This window comes from Corvus hawaiiensis, chromosome 1 (genome assembly GCF_020740725.1).
Source record: "Corvus hawaiiensis isolate bCorHaw1 chromosome 1, bCorHaw1.pri.cur, whole genome shotgun sequence".
NCBI classification, from domain to species: domain Eukaryota; kingdom Metazoa; phylum Chordata; class Aves; order Passeriformes; family Corvidae; genus Corvus; species Corvus hawaiiensis.
In genome coordinates, this window is record NC_063213.1 from 85,065,202 (window position 1) to 85,085,593 (window position 20,392).

A 20,392-nucleotide genomic window follows, 5' to 3' on the forward strand; every position below is an offset into this window, starting at 1 on the left:
GTGGTAGCAATCCACCCACTACGTTCCTTTTAGCTAACCCTTTAATTAAATATTAAAGATAGGGTTCTCAGGAAGATTTAAAATAACCCACTGACAGAAAAAAAGAGACAGGTTAAAAAACAGCAGAAAATGAAATAATACCCCCCCAAAGACTTACCACACCTTCATGCTGTTTTTAACATAATTTTACTGTGCTGGTGAGGGAAGAGCTTTTCTGAAGGGAAATAAACCTTATGCTTTCCAGGGCTAGATCACTCTCTGTGTTCTCAGGGAGTCCCACTAGGGATTACAAATTATTTGGTGCTTAACATACCAGTTTCCTCTCTCATAAGGGAGAGCAAAGAAAGTTTATAAAAAATGAGTAAGTGAATTACTTGAAATGTTATTCCTCACTCAAAAGACACATTCTACTGGTGGATGCACAGAACTGATACGCAGTTTGAGAGGAAAAGTACATATATATACACTGCTTATAGCCTTGTCTCCAAGTATAAAGCAGAGTGAGATAAATGACAGCAAGATCTGGGCAGATTTGTGGTATGAAACATTTCTCTTTGTAACTGAGTTAAGGCACACCACAAATGATCAGAGGAGAAAGAGAAGTGACTACTGATGGAGATCAGAAGTGCAAGAAACCAAGTATGCCCACAAAACTGAGTGGCTCTGACCTGCATATTCCTTTTGGTGAAGGCTTTGATTATTTCTCTCTGGATCTAGCTGACAAAGCTCGACAGCCTAACTGAGCAGTGTTTTTGCACCAGTACAGCAAGAATATCTGCTCTGCTGCTTCTTCTCTTGTGCTTGAACTCCATTGTCCTCCTTTTATTCTTCTATGCTGTTTGTAGTTTTAAATCAAACTCCAGACCCCCAAGCTCTCTGTATAGTCTCCAGTGTTGCTGTAATACAAACAGAAACTGGTCAACCATTTCGATTTGCTCTTGTGTTAGCCATATAATGGGAAGTGCTTCCAAATACACACTGCTTCCCCCCTCCTAATCAGTCTTACAATCGATACTGTCCTACTTTCAATTAAAATACCACCACAACAGATACATCTATATGGCGCTTAGATTGCCACAACAGAAAATCTATTACTTTGAATACAGAAGCTGGCCAAAATGATTGAATTCCTGAGGCAACAGAACGATACTGGTGATTTTATTCAGCACATGTCCAATATGATTTTCCATTCGGAATCCACATTTTTTAATGCTTTTCTATACCATTCTTAACATTACCTTCAGCTTTTATGGAGTCCCTTAGAAAGTTGTTTTTTTCAATTTGTTTACCAGAAAACTTAAATTTCAATGATTAAATAATAGGACATTTATATACATCAGTGGGTTTTCTCAGATACTGGGCTCTAAGTACATACAATGTCTATTCAGTGAAAATAAAAAAGAAAAATTCCAGTCATGCAAATCATCTTACAAACCGTTATCCATTTGACTTGAAAATTTTTACTCTGTTACTGGCATATAATTTCAAAATTAAACAAATAAAATTTTAAGGTTGCTTTGTCCATTTCCACTCATTTGTTTTGCTGTTTTGAAGAACTGACAGGCCACATGCTACTGCAGAAGGTACCGGCAGGGTAATCATTGTTCTGCTACCACCGACCAACCCCTCTGAGCCCTGGCATGGATGTGTTTTCAAAAACCACCTAACCTTCAGCTAACTGCACTGGTTTATTTCTGAACAGCACATCACAATATCAGCACAGAGAGCACATTGTAACCGGTTGGGTGATTCCACTTAATAATTTTTCAACACTAGGACCTTTCAGCATTTAAATTCTGGTTTCATTTATGAATTAAAGGTCATATATAGAGCACAAATGAGGTCTAAATTTAGTCACAGCAGACCACAGTTCCACATAAAGACAAATCTTCAAGTTATGTTGACCTGCTAGGAGACAAAGATAAACAGCACAGCAAACATGTACCTGCAATGCACTGCTTCCCTATTAAATATTAACTGTTTCATTTACATTTAAATGAACTGAGCAGTAATGGATAGACTTTCCAGTACTGCTGTTTGGTGCTGCTGTCATGGAAAGAAGCTGAAGACAATGTGGGCTGTATGGGGGCAAATGACGCAATCTCAGCATCCGCTCAAGTGACTTCAATGATGACCATTCTCCAGTCTTGAAATATAATCCTACACAGCATTTTTTTTCTCTCCCTCTGTAAACACATCTGTTCATAAATAACTTAGATGTCTCCTTGACATTCATGGTATGTAACTGAAGCTGAAGTAGAAAAGGATGGGCGGTGTACAGCACTGAGGAGATGTCACAGTACTTTTGTTCAGCATTTTTGTCAAGTGCAGGTTGCTAACATCAGCCATCAGAGACGGGTGGGGTGACCCACCCATATTTTTCATGGGTCTTCACCAAACTCTTAAATGTTGCTTCAGCTTCCTTTCGACTGAATGACTTTTTTGATTTGCCAGCTTTTCTGCAGATACGGCCCTGCGCCAAACACAAAGAGAAAACCTTCATTAGAGATGTGAACGCACATCTGGAAACCACAGCTTAACTTTTCAATGCATCAGCCCGAGAGACATTCACTTACGGGTACCAGCAAGCACAGTTCCCCAACTTGAGCAGACAAATGGATTATTAGAGATGATTTAAAATGATATTCAGTGAAGGGGTAAAAAGAAGGAAAAAAAAAAAAAAGGCATCTGCCAGGCTGTTTCCTCCCGGCGAGCCCCTGCGCTGGAACGCTGCCCTGCTTACAGCAAGCCGCGGCCGCCGCTGCGGCCGTGCCTTGGGGCTCGCCTCCCTCTCGGCTGCACTGGGACCTCCAGCATTCCGTGCTTGGCGGGAGGACCCTCATGCCCACCCCTGCCACCCCTCCTGCCCAGCCGGGGGCAGCCCTGGCGGACAGAGACTGCCTGGGCACGGCTGCTCTCAGCGCTGCCCCTGCCTCACCCCCGCTGCCACCGCGGAATCACATCCATCCCACGGAATCACATCCATCCCGCGGAACATACTCCGCTCCTCTTCCTCCGACCTGACCCGTGAGAAATGAACAGCTCCGCCTTTTTTAAAACGAGTGCCTTAAACCAACTTGCTTCCATCTTAAATCAAAAGTTCTAATTTGTTTATTACGCCTTCATGCCAAGTTTGATAACAAATGAAAATATACCCACTTGCATATACTGCATTTTTATTACTCTGCAATTAGATATTACCTCTAACTGCACAGTCGTATAAAATTCAAATCCTTGTTTGGCGGTAGAGAGACTTTTACTGAGTTAACAATAGCTTACCTTATTTTTCACATTGGTCTGTGTCAATTACCAACCAACAGAGACAGAAGAAAGAAATACAGCTACAGATTAATACCACTCTGCAACAATTAATACCTTTAAAAAATGAATAAAATAAAATACATATCTTTATAAAGTATTTATGCCTACTGGATTTGTTACAAAATAGAAGTTTATTGAAGTCACTAATCTAGTAATTTTAGTAATTGTTTGATAGATAGCATGAAAGCCTTTTTAATAAATGGTATTTGATGAGCAGATACCATATTACAGTATTACAATTATTAAGAACAAAGTTAGTATGTTCTCATTCTTTTCTGTTCAAGTCAGTATGTTGTCATTCTTTTCTGCTCTTTAGCTCAAAAATCATCTTTTGCTTCCCTGATTTTAGTGTCAATTTTGAATTCAGCCCAAAAACTGGCATTGGCAATAGCATGCAACAAATACTGAGAAAATAGTCAGCTATATGGAGGGAAAAAAAGGGTGAAAATAGGAAAAAAGAAAACAAAATCTGCCCTCAGAATATCACATTTACTTTTATAGACTAAAAAGAGTGCGATTAGTCTGCAGCATGGACAAACAATTTCTTACTAGAAAGCTGTCACTATATTGCAGAGGCTCTTTTGTGTTCAGCACTGCTCCTGTTATAGCAAAACTATGCACACATGAAAGAAAAAAGCAGTTTCCTACTCCTGCTTTAACAAATCATTTTTTGGTGCAGTTTGAGTTCTCTCTCAGAGCATACTTTAACCAGAGATTATGAACACCCTCCAATTCCCACCTCAACTTATTCACAGTCAGTTTATACCCATTCGGTTTTCCTCAAAACAGCTATTTTACCTGTCGATGTTTTTCGTTGCCTTTCTCCCTGGCTGCCATTTACAGACTAGAAATGTATTTCCTCTTTAAATACCCCTTGATAGAGCAAACAGCAAGACACCTTCTACATCTCACAGATTTAGCAATTAATATGTCCCAAATAAGGATGATCAGAATGGATTTCAATTGAGCCCCAATCATAAATTTTCTTAGAAAATGCTCATTTTTAGCTGTGACAGATGGAATAATTAAATAAAGCTGGATAACATATTTTTAAACTTGTATTGAATAATTATCATACATAATTATATCATATATAATTATCAATCATAATTATTCTGCAGGAGTATTTTTGTTGTTACAAAACATTTTGTATTTTCTTCCTAATCTGAGGTTTTGTTGGAATCACACTTAGAGAAACACAAAGATAAAACAAGGTGCAACAGTAGATTAAATCAGCACAGAAAATGCTGTCCTCAAAATCTCACCGATGAAATACTTTCAAAAGGAAATATAAACTTACTCTGCTACTTAATTTCTGGATTAGATCCATTTGCCATCTCCTGTGTTTTGCACATTATTTTTTATATTTTAAGGCTTTGATACCTTTCGGAATTATATGCATAGTACCTAGGACAGTATGATTCACATCTTCCCCAGCTTTAACAAAGTATTAATACTAAGCTGTACCTAGAAATAGGATCTTTGCGTTGCAAACAGCTCATGTTTGGTGCTGACTATGTACGGCTTTCAAAGCAGAAAAGTAAGAATCCTCTGGTGCTGTAATGATGTGGTAAATATCATCACATCATGTAAAATGTTACTGGAGCCATATCAGATGAAAGGAGCATCATTTCATGAGTTTATTCTGAAAGCTTTCTGTTATTAATGCAACGGATCATTAAATCCACTTCCACTCTGGTACCATATGCAGGTTGTATTGTGAACTGCATCATCAAAGACCAGCTAATTCCACCCCGCTGTAGTCCATGTATTTCTACACTTATACAGAAACTATGGGTGGTATGGTCAGCACTGTCTCTTATTAACCAATATCCTGTCAGCTGTATATAATTTGGATAAAATTTAACCTCCTGGATTGCAAGTTTCCCTATTTGGTGCCTCAAGTAAACCTGGGGTAAAAAGAAAGAAGGCTGGAATTTCAGCTGACAGAGTTCAGATGCTTTCAAGCCTATACTTAGGTGGTATCTACTGTCTTACTGAGTTTTAGCTTTTGCCATTCCCAGAAAACTCTTCCCAAGTTTAAGAAAAAAATGTAATTTTGGACACAATTACAGAAGAAAGTGTCAAACATGTTACCAGGCACCACTACCAGCCCTGACTACAGTTTATTTTCAGCCTGCTACTTAAACATGCAGTCATTTTAACTCTGGACAGGAGCCTGTGAGCTGCTGCATTCTGTAAACATGATAGTGATGGTAAATACAGTATGTAAATATGTGCTGTCCACAGCTCTGCTGCACACAACTGCATTTTGACCAATCCCCAAACTACATGCGTCACTACTGCCAGGGTAAGGAATACAGGTCATTAGCATTGCCGATGTTTTGATGTGTCCAGCACCACATCAAGGAAAGATATCAAACTGATATCTGAACAAGATCAAAACATTCCACAAGAGGTTAAAAACAACAGAGAAAGCCCAAGAAAGCCTTTCATAAAGATATCAGTGTTGACTTCAGCTCTGAGAAGTCACACCAGGAGCTTATTTAAATACTTGCAATACTTTCAGACACTCACGGAGTGTCTTTCATAAAGGGATAACTGAAAACCTAATTAAAGAGTTGGAGAGAACGTTTCAGATTTTGCCATCTGCTGTGACTTCATGTACTTATCAAGATATAATTTTAACAAGCTAGAAACATATGAAAGGTGAAAGCAATGCCACAGCACCCAACTGGTTTTTGCAGCCGTGTTGAAGCGCAGGGGGACATGTGCTGCGCTCAGCCTCCTCCCTCGCTCGTGCTCCTGCTGCGCCCAGCCAGCGCGGCACAGCGAGCAATCCCCTGCCGCTCATCCAGGCTTTGCCTGAACTAATGAGCTTGCACAAACAGCTGATAAGCATCCAGTCTCTAACCCTGATGATGGCGGGCAGAAAGACCTCCTGGAACACGAGCTGCTGTGGGCATCCTTCTCAGGATCCTGGCTGAACCGAGGGACCAACCACTCCCTCCTGCCACGTTCAGCAAAATACCCAAGGTGAATCTCATGTATGATTTGTCCCCCTGTCTTGGTGTCAGTTGCAATAGAGATCATTTTCTTTGGTTTGGATTTAGCATGAGAATAATGTTGATAACACCCTGATGTTTTAGCTGATGCTGAGCAATGCTCACACTAAGCCAAGGATTTTTCACAGTGCCTTGTGCTCTACCAGTGAGCAGGTGCACAAGAAGCCAAGAGGGAATATGGCCAGAATAGCGAGCTGAACTGGCCAAAGGGATGTTCCACACCATGGAACATCATGCCCAGTATATTAACAGGGGACAGTTGGCTGGGAGGGGCTAGTCACTGCTTGGGGACAGGGCTGGGCATCTGTCAGTGGGTGGTGAGTAATGTTATTGTGCAGCACTTGGTCTTCTTGTGCTTTTTTGTCTCTCTCTCTCTTTGTAATTACAGTTGGGGTTTTTGTTATTATTATTATAATTATTAGTATTGTATTTTACTTAGTTTCAATTATCAAACTTCTTATGTCAACCCACAAGTTTTTACTTTTTTTTCTGATTCTCCTCCCCAGCCAGCCAGAGGATGAGGTGAGAGAGTGACTGTGTAGAATTTGGTTGGCAGCTGAGGTTAGACCATGACACATTCACATCTATGGACCTCTGTGGGCAAATCTGGGAGCTTTTCTACTTCCAAGTGATGCCACAGTAGTCTCTGTGAACACATCTCCCCTTCATAATGCTCTGTGACACTGAAGTGCACCCTCAAAAATACTCAACAACTATTAGCTCTTCAAAATCCGTCAGTACCGCTATCAGCAATGTGCCATGTCGATTCTTCCCCAGCATCGCCAGATCAAAGTTCAAAGAAAGAGTTAAGTCCTGTACAGAATCCAAATATGAAGCCTGAAACTCTTGAGACCACTATGACCATGGATCTGCCAACACCTGGCCTATGGTGTCATGAAAAGCAGTCTTGATATTTCTTCTGGTCTTTCCAGAGTCAGAACGGCCTGAAGAGGATTTCTCTGGACAACGTGAGTTCCCTCTCTTGTCAAATCAATGATAGTAGTTCCCAGATCCAAACCCAACAATTTTAGCACAGTTCCAGGTGTGCTTCCATGTGTGTCCTGTTGGCACTCCCTAGAAGGACAGCACTATGTAACGGAGGTCAGCTTTCCACAGGATCATATAATCACCAAAAGTATTGGCTGGAAGGGACCTGTGGTGGTCTCCAAGTCCAGCTTAGACACTTGGAGCTGAACTGCCAACACAGGTCAGCTGTGGCACTGCACAGCCAGCTCCTGAACCCTTCAAGGTTGTAGTCAGTCCTCTCCTGATGCCACTTCCTGCTATATTAGGTTCAAATTTTCAGAGATTTATTGTACTCAGCCATCAGCCCTTACAGGACTGATGTTATTGTGGAAACAATGTAAGCCCCTGTGGTATGGATCTCTGAGATGTCACAGCAAACCCTTCAGTCACATCCAGACTTTTTTACCTGGACCAGCTAACAAAAAGCTGTGTACATTTCCAGTAGTGCACAGCTAAGAGACTCAGAAGCAGGCAAACCATCACGTTGTTAGCACAGCTCTTAACACAATTTCCTCAGCCCTGTGTACTTTCATTAGTCCTGGCAATGCAAATAACTCCAGGTTGGTCTCCCAAGGGCAAATCATATAAGCCTTCTGCACACGGGGCTAAACTTGGCCCATCCTGTAAGCCAGCATAAGGATACACGGATGGCTACAGTTTCCTTTTCTGCCTCCATCTCTTAACAGATCGCTGTAGCAGGCTCTGCTCACCCATCCCTAGGTAAATGTCAAGAGACAGAAAACAAGCAAAGAGAGAGAAGCACACAAAAGACTACAGGAAGTCACTGTGCCAGACACGGTATCTGTGGCGATCCGCCCATGGACAGGAAGATGATCCACAGGGATATGCCCATTTTCCAAGTCTGTTGTCCCAGGCCTCTCCATGGCTGACACAAAATCTATGGATTTCCTAAATATTGAAGCATGCTATGAGTTTCTGGTACGTAGCACGTTCCATAATGTGCCAGTGACTAATGGCTTTGGGCCCCAACTGTTCTATGCAAACAATATTTTCCGATAAGGAACAGAGGTACTCAGTGCTTAAGCCTGAACCAGCCTTATCCTAGAATATTTAAACAAGCTTTCAGAGGAAAATATTTCCACTGGCTTTAGAGAGGCTTTCAAAAGCAGAGCGATGCTAAAGTGAGCTACTGTCATGCTCTCAGTGCACTGATTGCAATGTGTCACAACATCGCTCTTAGAGCGCAATATACACAGTCTCTCCCCCCAATTACATGGTTTATAATTTTTTTCCTTCGTGTACTGATGAGGCACAGTTAATCATGTCTCAAAAACTGCACACAACTTATGTTGTATTGTATATGATTATTAGCTATAGCTAAAACAAAGTGGTATAGAACGTGATACAGACAAATACTCATAATGTTGCAGCAAAAGTGAATTAAAACCGTGAGGTTTTCCTGCAAATGTGTGATTTCCAAAGCAGTACTTCCATGCCTTTTTTGGTCTCCTTTTTAAGAATAATCCATAAAAGAAGTGAAAACTTAACAAGTTCCAGCATTAAAGCATCCTATAAATTGTGCCTTCTGGGAGTGTAACTGTTCTTTGTCCAGGAAAAAGAAATCTGAGTTCCAGCTGAGTAATTATTTATGCTCATTTGTCTGTGTGCAGCCTGGTGCCAGTAGCTCTTAATCGATACAAACGCTTACAGCCCCAGTCTCTGTCTGACAGCTACAGAGCACTGTGCTGCTCTTCCTCACCTTTCCCTAAGTCAGCACTGAGCTGGCAGCACAATCTCAGCACAGATGTGGGTTAAGAAACTCCCTCCCTGCATTTTACGGGTGGGACAAACTCTGTGCTGGCAAAAGAATAAGAAAATTTCTTACTCTCACTGGCCACATTTCTGGTGTCTCAAGCATTTCCAGGTATGACAACACGGTGGGCTTCTGTCAAAAGAGACAATCCCTGTCCCCTGCCACCAGAAGGGTAGTGGTTAGTCTAGGTGACAGAGGGATGTTTTCTCTGCAATGTATTCTCAGTCTTTTGCTGAGCTCCCTGGACTACCTCTCTGTGGAATCAGGCACTGGCAGAGTTCCTGAGGACCACTCCATGTGAAAGACTGGGAACATGACAACAACTCTGCATAAGCCCACAGGTCCTCCACATCAGGAAGTTACCCAAGTCAAACACAGTCACGGGTGTGAACCCAACCAAAGCAAAGCCAACCATCCTTTGTGACAGGCTGTAAAGACAAAGGCACCACAACAATGTCTATCTTCACATTTCCCTAAGTTTTACAGTGCTAAAACAAAAACAGGAACAAAACAGTAGTAAAAAGCAGGCTGCCTCTGGGAACACCTAGTCGAGTTAAACCCAAATTTAGTAAGATCAGAGTCACAAGTGGATGTGCTATCCCACTGCTATTTATATGAACGTGCCAATCTCTTGACTGCAGTATGTTTCATACTGATGCACATGGACATCTACTCAGAGAGCCCTCACTTCTGAGTGCTTTAAGCACATGTCCTCAAATGACCTTTGGGAAGACAGTTGTCTGTACTTTACGTGTGGGAAAGAGGAATACAGTGAAGTTATATGACTAGCCCATGACTGCACCTGAAGTCAGTGGCAAAACCTGGAAGCTAAACTTGGATCAGCTCTTCTCAGGCTAAGTGCTCAAACTGTTAAACAACCTCCTCCCGTAAATAATTATAGAACACTTCAATGCCAGGTATATTTTAATGGAAATAATACTGTCAAATTTACAGAAAATTTAATAATTATAGAAATTCACAGAAAATGTTAAAAACTAATAAGATCAATTTTTTTTGTTTCACAATGCTTTTGGTTTTTTCATGGGCATGTACTATGGGAATGAGCCCTATATACTGCAGCTGGGGGCTTGCTACCATTTGTAACACAAGCCTAGAAATGGGAGAAATACCTCATCATTCCACAGCCTATAAAGCCTGACTACGACAAGCATCTGAGCTCCAGGCCATTTCATAACGCAGGCTTATGTCTTCCTTCCTCGGGTTTATTTTCACTCGTCTTTGAATGCAGGTTTGGGATTATAACTGACTTGTAACTCTATCAAGGAGTCACTGCAGAAGTTCCATGGGTTTTGGAGAGCCTGCGCAGCAAAAGGATTAAATCAATGAGGATCATCAATTTTAACAAGGAAAAAGCACAATATCGTGAAGCAGATAAAAAGACATTTTCCAAGGACAGACTCTGCACGTGCATGAGGCAGGCACACATCTGCCACATATGGCTGGGGACAGGCACAGCTGATGTGTCCTTCCTCAGTGTGACTTTTAATGAGAATGGGGCGAATCAGACTGGCACCTTGATCCTGTTTCAGAAGAGGAATCACCTGAACATCTGAAATGCAGTGCCCACTTACCTGTTCCGTGCAGACTGGACTACAAATTCATTCTCATCAAAGCACACCTACGCTTCTTCCTAGCTCAGGCTCTTTCAATTCCCAGTGTAGTGCTCATTTCACTGCAAGCCAGGTTAGGTAACAGTATCACGTCCTTCCTGTAAAGCTTGTCCTGAGACTTCCAGGATCTACTCTGTTACTGCTGTTTCCAGATGGAGTTAAACACTATAGAGTGCTCAGCACCCTCCAGAAATGACCTGTGGAGTACAACTCAGACCAGACCCTGCACTTCCAAAAAACAGAGTGATATCCAAGAGAAACCTGCTATTCCACTTACAGGTATGACAACTGGATCCTGTGCACCTTACAACTAAGAAACATTCTGAGCCATTCAGCCAGCATAACTACCACAGCATCTTCTCCCTGTTTAACTGCAGAGGAATTGCACCCAGCAATCCTCCCACTGCCCATCTCCCTTTGCAATGAACGTCAGCATTACCTTTCTTGGCATTTACAGGAGAAAACTGGAAACTGCATGTGAAGGACTGAATACGTCAAGGAAAAGAAGAGCCCTTCACTGACTGCCGCCAGTCCAAAGGAGCTTAGAGGGGAAAAAGAAACGCAGCAAATATTATGTTACCTAACCACTGTCCCACTTGGTGAGAGCAGATGCCCACAGGGGGACATGCCTCAGATCATGCCTGGCAATCAGACTCCTGAGATACGAGGAGCAGAACTACTGTGGAGTTACAAATCTTCAGTCTGGAAGTATCTGGCCATGCATGGAAATCCCTGGGCATTGTGTGGATGCTAGGAAAGCTGCATATTTTCAAGGCTAGCCTGTAAAAGGAAGAGTAAATCCTCCTCACAATAGAAAGTGGGTTATTGAGGTTACTCCTTCAGGACATCACCCTTCGTGACTAGGCTTTCTGCATTTGAAAAAATACAATTTTCAATAAAGTATCTGACAAAGCACCCCAATGCTTCATGGTTCCTTCTGCCTGAACACTTACACTAAAGAAAATGAACACTTATATGATTCAGGGAAGAAGAATCTTGCTCTTTTCAGCAAATTCAATTTTCTCACAAAATCCAAAGCCACAATTCTTTCAAATTCGTATTTAGGAGATCAGCTAATTACTTCTCCCTCCATAAAAGCATGTTTTAAAATTAGTAATTTAGTTCAATTTAGGGATTTAGTTTATTTGATGACTATTTTAACAGTAAGGAGGACAGTTGAAAGTATTTTAAAATTTTCATTTTTATGCTTTGAAGAAGAAAAATGGAGATTATGTTCCCTCTGCTTTTTAAAAGAATTAAACCAACCTCCTATTTCAATGAGTTGGAATCCCTGTGTCTTCATTCCTCTCAGTAGAATACATTTGCATAATAATAGTGGACGGTCAGAACAGCAATATATCAGAGTACACATGAGCAATTATTTTTTCCAGCCCGTTCATCAGGCCCAGCATCTCAATACACATGATCTCACTTAAACTTCAGCTTGACAATCCTAGGTTTCTCAAATGAAATAAAAGAGACATCTTAGAAGGCAAAAAAGATCTGATTTTCCTCTGTAGGCAAACAATATTCTGTTGCCTCTTTGGCCCATCCATGGGTCATAAAAGATACCTTTTCATGGGAAACAAGTCCCCTAACACAGCCTTTGTCTCCTCTGTCATCTTTGTATATGAGTCGATGTGTTTTTCACCCATGGACCTAAAGCAACATTTCCTCCCTTGAGAATAACCATCATCACTTGCTCAGGCAATCAAAAGCAAAAAGCAAAGCGGTTCTATTTTTTAAGGCCCTAATAGGATACAATGACTCCAAATAATTCAGAGACCACTGTGTCCTCTGTACATTTCTGCAGCCTTTGAGATTAGCTGATTTATTCATGGCTACACTCCTCAAACCCAGCATCTGGAGTATGAAAACCCATGGATTTGCAATCAATTTCTGCTATACATATTTGAAAGACCTGGAGTCTGCTGACCTCCTGGACACCGTGCAAGTCCCATCTGCTTTCTGCTTGCCCACACTTTTGTTTGAAAGGATGAAGAGGGAGTAATTTAGACTATGATTAACAGCTACCTTCTGTAGCTGTTTTTCATAGAACAAGCCCATTTCTGCTGTTTCAATCTGGTAAAAGTCAGCTAGGATATTTGAATCTCTAAAATGGAAAGATAAATCCATTCAATAGTCATACAAGGCACACAGCATTTGAAGCAAACGAACAGGGTTCCACTGAGGTATTTATAATGTTATAATGTGAGGGATCAAAGTACCAGACACCAGCAACTTTTATTTGAATTCAGGAACTTTTCCGAGACAAAATCAAAGCTTAACTACAAGCTATATTTTGATTTTTATTTAAATCATTATATAGAAGCCCACAACAGCAATACTCAAAATTAGGGGTTCCCTGTTCCTACTGCAGTATGTCCTGGCAAAATTTTTATGTTTCTTCTATTCCCTGCAGGAATCCTGGAAAAAATTTTATGCTCCTCCTATTCACTGGAAGAATAAGGGAGTATTTCCCTCAAAACAAAGACCTTTTTTTCATGACAATCTGCAGAGCTGACAGCTACCTGACAGCTGCCTTTGGCCGGCTGTCCCCAGCGTCCATGGAGAGAACACGGGACTTGTAAAAAAGAGGACAAGGCATCTACTGGTCAGCACTACTGCAAGCTTACGTCCAAAGTCCCCAAGGCATCAGGTGCAGCTCTGTTTGTTGCTCTCAAAGAAAGAAAAAAAAATCCTGATGCATTATTTGGATGCTGGTATATATAGCTTTGTCCTCTTTTAAATGTCCATCAAACCACCAGCAAATCATTCCGTCCAGTGAGAAACAATACATATATTGGACAACACAAAAACCTCTCCTATTTTTGGACAAAGTCAGCTCCTTTTCCTTTGGGACCACATCATCTACTACATTTTCAAATGAGAGAGACAACTGCTCCTTGAAACATGGGCATTGGTGTCATCCATGTGCGTTGTCACACAAGGAGAGCCATGATGAACCTTCCATCATGACATCCCTCTCCTTCAACTGGTACCATTCCCCCTTCCTTCCTTTCTCCAATTATTGATATAATTGTGACAATGACACCATTATCTGGGAGTGGAGAGCAACTAATGTTTAAACCTCTCTCTGAAATTATCAATAAGTCATTTTAAAGGGCTAAGAAGGAGTAACACTCCAAGGGCCACTCCCACGGCCTGGACAGACACAGAGAGACAGAAAAGGGAAGCTCTGCCTAGACAGACATGTCAAACAGTTGCCTCCAGGATGATAAACAACCGGTATTTAAATTATTTCATTAGCATGACCCCACCTCCTTGGCTGGCACCCTGGCTCTGCAGCGGCTCACGGCAACTCTGTCGCCAGTTCAGCAGGGCCAAGCTCTTGCCTGTGATGCCAGGAGCTAGCAAGCAGCTGACTGTGCAGGAAGCAAGTACAAAGTCATCCCTTTAGAAGCAAGGCTACAGTTGAGTTAAGGACAACACCAAGTTTTTTAAAATAGGATTCTGGATCCCAGACAGATAAACAGTCTTCGGCCTTTGATGTACTGAGAATTCCCCTCAAGATACTGACTAGAGCTGTGTGAATAATTGATTTTCTCAGCTGAATAGCTGAAGCAACCAACCAAACAAACCCCAACTTGTTTAGTAATTAACATTTTTTCCTTGAAAACTGAGGGAAAAAAACTCTTAAATTTGGGACTGCTGAATTGTTATATTCAAACAAAAGTCATCGCTCTTCCATTTTAAACACTTTTATTTACAGACAAAAAATATCTAAAAATACAACGCTAGATTCACAATAGGAAGCTAGGGTGGGCATCCTGTAAAGTAGGGCACCGCTCAAGCAAGGTCACCTGAAGTGTATGGTTCCTGCTTGGTGAAATCTAGAGAAACAGCCCCCCTGCTTTAAAATCCAAGCCCTGGGAGACATGCTCAGGTTTGGGAACTTGGACACAGGTTTCCCCACATACAATGGCAATGCTGAAAAGTAACAGGAAACTGCTAACTCTTAATTTCTCAGTTGCACATTTAAGTCTCCGTACAGACTCAACTCCTGAGTGACATCCCATGAGATGTCAGAATGACTTATCTCCATTTCTCTTCTACTCTGCTAAAATGTCTGTGAAATCTATGAAAAAAAATCTGAGTTTGTCAAGAATCTTAACTGCCTGAAAATATATTTTCCATGTTAATTTTATCTGCTCTTGGATCACTTTGTCAAAAACCAGAAGGTCACACACACTCACAGTTACTATCAGCTCTACCAGCAGACCAAGAAGTGCTGCTTCTCTCTGAAGAACCAGCAGAGAATGACAGTGCCACAGTTGGCTCAGCAAAATGGGACTGACGAAAAATGTCTCATGGAATGAGCCACCTTCGTTCTATCCCTTGAATTGCCCCAAGGAGGAAGGTGTGCCAGCAGAACATTCAGCCCTGCCCACTCACACTGGCTCCTGTGCCAGCCAGGCGCACTCTTGGATGCGTCACAGGCTGGAGTATTCGCGGTGATTTCATGCTACATCATGGTGCTGGGAACCAGTGACATTTCTCTGGAAGGTCCCTTTGACTCACTGGTGGCGGCAGTGCCCCATCTCCCCCTCAGCCTGATGGCTGCTGCCATTTGCTCAGGCAGGTTCATTCTGAGGTGATGGAGAATGGCCCTCACCCTTCCAGCCTTGCTGATGAACAGCATCTTGAATATTTCATGCTATTGCAGGTTGCAGGCTGCTTACAGAAATTACACAATTAACCTGCCGACAGCCATGGCTCTTTGTTCGGGATGGCTCCTTGCAGGCACCAAGACTGCCCACGGCATGGCAGGAGTCACCCAAACCTGGCCACGCAGCGTTGGGGAATGGAGCACCTCAGCCCTCGAAGCTCTGTCGGCTCCGTTTTTAGTTTTAAAAACCAAATGGTCAAAAGTAGATCACCTGTAAAATGAAACGGGGATAGGGGAGTGCCAGTCGTATTTTGAGCCCTATTATGCAATGGAGTGGGGATTACATAACGAGAGGAGTGCAATTACGGAAACGTGGCTCCCATGACACAGAGCCCAGCTACAGTGACAGGCTGGCAAACCCATCACAGGCAACATCTCTCTAACCCAGAAAACAAATTTATTGACCATACTGCCTAATAACCTTTCCACTTGGAATGAACAATCTGAGAGATTGAAACGTGCCATGTTATATCTATTTAACTACTAAGTTACTGTCAGCAGTTTATTTCTGCCTTTTTTTTAATCCCAGTTCTCTTTCTGTTGCAATTGACTTTGCAAACTTCTGGAAGAATGTTATTGAAACTGTTGCTTTTTAAATGTGTTTATTAACGATGCACACATAAACATCGTCTGGTAATCAAAAATTGCTACTACTTTCTCGAAATCTCTTAAGTGGTTTAGGGAAGAAAATTGTCAGATTATATAGCTGAGAATTTATTACTAATAAAACAATTCAGTGATTCTCTTCACTGAGCCATTTTATGATCCCAGTAAGTATTCATTTAACTCCTTTAAAATTCAACACTGCAGAAAGAGGCTGAATTGTTACAAAATGAGAGAATTAAGGATTGTCCTTCTAACAAATAACAAGAACTATGACCTCTCTAAAAAGAGACAGGTTAACAAAGAGTGAGATGCAGCAAGAGCAGTTACAGAACTTCAATGTACCCCAGGCTCCCTGTTAATTAATTTTTTTTTTCCCTGGTAGATGTTTTTTTATATTCCAAGGTGACCTAGGAAACTTGACCTCTTGAAATGAAGTGCAGAGAAAAATACTATCTGACTTTAAAAAGGAGCAGTAGACCCAAATGTTAAAAGGAGGAAAAGCCACTTACAAAAGAGCCTGTTGAAAAATCAAAATTAATTTTCAGTCTTAAGAAAAAACAAGCCTTTACTTCTGCTCAGGCAAGCAGTTCCATAGATGCAAACAGGAGTAACCTCATTTGTAAGCAAATAAAAAGTATGTTATTATTTACTCTTTCCCCATCTCCTTGCCAAGATACAAATTTAAGAAGTTGCTTAGTATCATTTACTGACAGACACGGAGCTGTGCATGTCCCCCGAGTTCAAGGGCATTCACGAACAGGAAAACCACCCCGTCAGAGCTATAATAACCATAAAGAGGTACTGCCTATCAGGACTATTTGCTCATTTATTAAAAACGGCTTATGAAATACTTCTCTTCTACAGATATTCTGCAGAAGAAAAAGGGGGGGAAAAAAAAAAAAGCAGCATAAAATGCACCGATTCAGGTCAGACAAGATCCTCTGCCGGGGGAACCGATCACCTCCTTCGAAGAGAAGAGTTGGCAGGAACCGTCTGGCTGCTGCAGCTGCAGTACCTAGCCCAAATTACTTGTTCTTTCCGGGCCGGACGATTTGAAACCTGCACAAGTTTGCCAGCAGCTTGTGCTGCTCGGGCAGCGATTCCCGGTGTGACCCCGCGACACACCTCAGCGCGGTGGTGTGCCAAGCCCCAAAGCCGGGGTCGCCCCTTGTCCCCGGAGGGATGCTATGTGGGACAGCACAGACAAAGACCTGGGGGCAGCAGCTCCAGCGTCGCGCCCTCCGCCAGCGGCAGCACTGCACGCAAGAGACCAGCGAGTATGGCCGACTGGTTGGTGAAGGGCAGGAGACTCCAGTCCCAAACCCCACTGGAGCCCGGAGAGCCGCCTTTTGCTGTGGGGCGAAGGATGTGCCCATCAGGGGTAATGGGCACGGTATCTTGGTGTGCCACAGGCGGCAGAGCCAAGCATAGGGACAAAAGCCTGACGGGAGGACACGATGAATGCATGTGCTCCTCGTCCCTCCAAGCTGCCCCGCACCTCTCCCGCACCTGCCCGAGAAGGGACCCCGGAGCCAAACACGTGTGTCCCTGCCTTCGCCCCACCGGTGACACCAGGTCCTCGGGGAGACCGGGCCTGGCCGCGGTCAGCCGCGGGCTGGTCGCCTTTGGGGTTCCCACCCGAACACCGCTCGGACCCGCACCCCGAGCGATGGATGCGTGTGCTCCTCCCCGAGCAGGGAGCCCTACCTGCCCCTTGACCAGGCTGGCGGCGAACTGCCTCATGACGGCCTCCACGGTGTAGGCGCTGGACCAGCCGCGGGGGGTGAGCAGCTCCATGCAGATGGCCCCGCCGTCCAGGACGTAGCCGTTCTCCAGGCGGGGGCTGAGCACCCTCATGAAGGGCGGCGAGAAGGGAAAGTTGTCGGGGAAGGTGAGGTTGAGCAGGATGTACTCCGTGTTGGTCTCCTTCATGTCCTGCCACAGCACCGAGTCCTTGTCCACCTGGTGCAGCTTCACGTTCCAGTCGAAGAGGCTCTCGTCCACCAGCTCCACCGAGATGAAGCGGTCGCTGAGCCGCGCGATGTCCTGCAGCTCCTTCATCAGCCGCCGGGTCCGCACCTGCGTGCAGTGCTGCTGCCGGCCCGCGGGCACCAGCGCCGCCGGCCCCGACCCGCACCCGGGGCCGGAGCCGGGGCCGGGCCGCTGCGCCGCCTCCTTGCCGGCGCCGGGCTCCCTGCCCACCTCCCGCGGCTTCTCCCGGCCGACTCCCGAGCGCGCCTGCTGCGGGAGCTGCTTGGCCGGCTCCGGCGCCTTCTTGTTCTTGTGGCCCCCGGGGCTGCCCTCGCTGCTGCTGCTGCTGCAGCCGCCCCCGGGGGGGCCCTGCGGCTGCGGCTTGTTGCTGCTGTTCTTCTGGTTGCCCCTGCCGCGGAGTGAGGAGCCCTGCTGGCTGCTGCTGCGGTGGTGGTGGTGGTGCTTGGGGTCCTCCGTGTCCCGGCTGTGCAGCCGGATCAGCCCGATTTTCCGCAGGAGAGTGGCCATGTTGAGCGCCGCTCTGCGATCCCTCCCTCCTCTGAGCACCGGTGGGGCTCTAGTGTGGTTATTATCAATTTAAAGCCCGGCTCGGCGGGTTTGCTGTCGGCGGGCGGGCGGCGAAGCCCCTCTCCGCCGGTCCACCGCCGCCGCGGTGCCGGAGGATGTGCGGCCGCCGCTCAAACGCCTCCCCTGCCTAGAGCTGCGTCGGGGAGCATTGCCGCAACGGGGCTGCTCCCGCGGACATCACGGCCCCGCCGCCGTGGCCATGATCCCGTGAAAAGGAAGGGGGGGGGGGGGAGGGGGAGTGGGAAAGGTAGGAAGAAAAAAAAAAAAAAAAAAAATCCCCCAGTCGCCCGCACGGGAGAGCCCCCTCCCTCCCCCCGCACAGCAGCGGCGAAACCGCCTGCGCTGCAGATGGCTTCCTCGGCACCTTCGGATCGCGCCCGGCCGAGCCAATCCCCAGCGGCTCCCGGCGGGCCGGGCCCCGCGCCGCTCCGGGCGCCTCCCCCCGGGGCGGGCAGGGGGATCAGAGCCCGCCCGCGCAGCCCCCCTGTGCCCGCGCTCGGCCCTTTGTTCGGGAGAGGGGCCGCCCGCCCGGGAAGCGCCGCCGCAGCCCCGCCGCGCCCCCCGCGCCGCCTGCGTGCCTGGCGGCACCGCCGCTGCGGGGCTCGGCGGGGCGGCGGCCGGCGGGACCGTCCCGTTCCGCTCCGCCCCGCGCTGCGGCAGCGGCCCCGCCGGCCGGGCGGGCCGGGGGCGGTGACGGCGGGGAGGGGCGCCGGGACAGACCCGCGGGTGCGTGGGCAGGTGTTGCACACGTACGTGTGTGTGTGTGCGCGTGTCGGCGCCCACAGGGCCGGGAAGTGACACCGCGGCAGCTCCGTGCACGTGTGTGTGCACGGACAGAGCCCGCACCTAATGCAGAGACAGAACAGCTCTGTGGTCATGTGTGAGGACACGATGGCATTTAAGTGCAGTTCGTGTATGTATATACACCTACCTGCCTAAACACATATAATCACATATATAAGGCCTGTAAAAATCGATATATAAACATGGTTGGAAAATAGTTCTAAGTACATAACGTGTATACGTTTGTGTGTGTGTGTGTGTGCATTTCGGTATTTGTTATGTTGGGAATGATGTGACAATCCTGCTTTCTTCAGTACAGCAGATATACATATCCCATCCCTCTCACACCTGCTCCCCTCCGGACCAAGTAGGTCTGACCTCCTGGGACTTTGTATACAGGAAGGAACACCTGATTCTCACCACATTCTTTACCTTCAAAGACTGGAAAAGAAAAAAAAAATACAATAAATGCTTTGAATTGGAGAATAGTGAAGGCAGGGCCCGAAGTGTGTTTACGTCTGTTGTGCAGAGGATGTAAAGCCATAGGCAGTGTGTGCACACAGCAGCATTACATTCCGTAACACATTTCCCAGTGGAGGATCTGGAGGTGGATCTCCTCTTCCTCCCTGAAGACTCCACAGGGCAATGTCAGGAGATACTGGCAGAGTTGACCCATGTGTGACACCCAGTGCCTCTCCATCGGCCTGCATTGAACAGGGAGAAGGTGAAGAGCTGCGAGCAAACTGTCAGTGATGGCCTGGGAGGCCCAGGTGCCACAACGCTGTCCTTGTTTGCTCCTTCCCTCCGTCTTGTTGACCTTGCTAATCCAACAGTGTGATAACCCTTGAAGTTGCTCTGATCCATTCCAGTGTGCAGATATGCAGCCGGGTCTGTGCAGGAGGAGAGGTGCTTGCTAAATTCCCTACCCCTGAACAGATCTGTATTGTGAAGTACTGTTGACAGAGTGTTTCCCTTG

General features: G+C 45.2%; 1 protein-coding gene across 1 annotated transcript; it reads right to left on the bottom strand.

The window, feature by feature from the left end:
* Nucleotides 1-1,141: 1,141 nt before the first annotated feature.
* On the bottom strand, nucleotides 1,142-19,144 carry UBE2QL1 (ubiquitin conjugating enzyme E2 Q family like 1). Its single transcript, XM_048312252.1, has 2 exons — nucleotides 17,782-19,144; nucleotides 1,142-2,473 (listed from the first exon to the last, which is right to left on the bottom strand). The coding sequence occupies exons 1-2, from the start codon at nucleotides 18,571-18,573 to the stop codon at nucleotides 2,342-2,344; spliced, it is 924 nt and encodes a 307-aa protein (XP_048168209.1). The 5' UTR covers nucleotides 18,574-19,144; the 3' UTR covers nucleotides 1,142-2,341.
* Nucleotides 19,145-20,392: the final 1,248 nt, after the last annotated feature.

What these genes read in the sequence shown, in the direction of transcription:
- UBE2QL1 (XM_048312252.1), bottom strand. Translation starts at nt 18,573, where the DNA reads ATGGCCACTCTCCTGCGGAAAATCGGGCTGATCCGGCTGCACAGCCGG. An exon ending in CCAGCCTGGTCAAGGGGCAG is followed by an intron (nt 2,474 to 17,781) that starts GTAGGGCTCCCT and finishes TGTTTGGCGCAG; the next exon opens with GGCCGTATCTGCAGAAAAGC.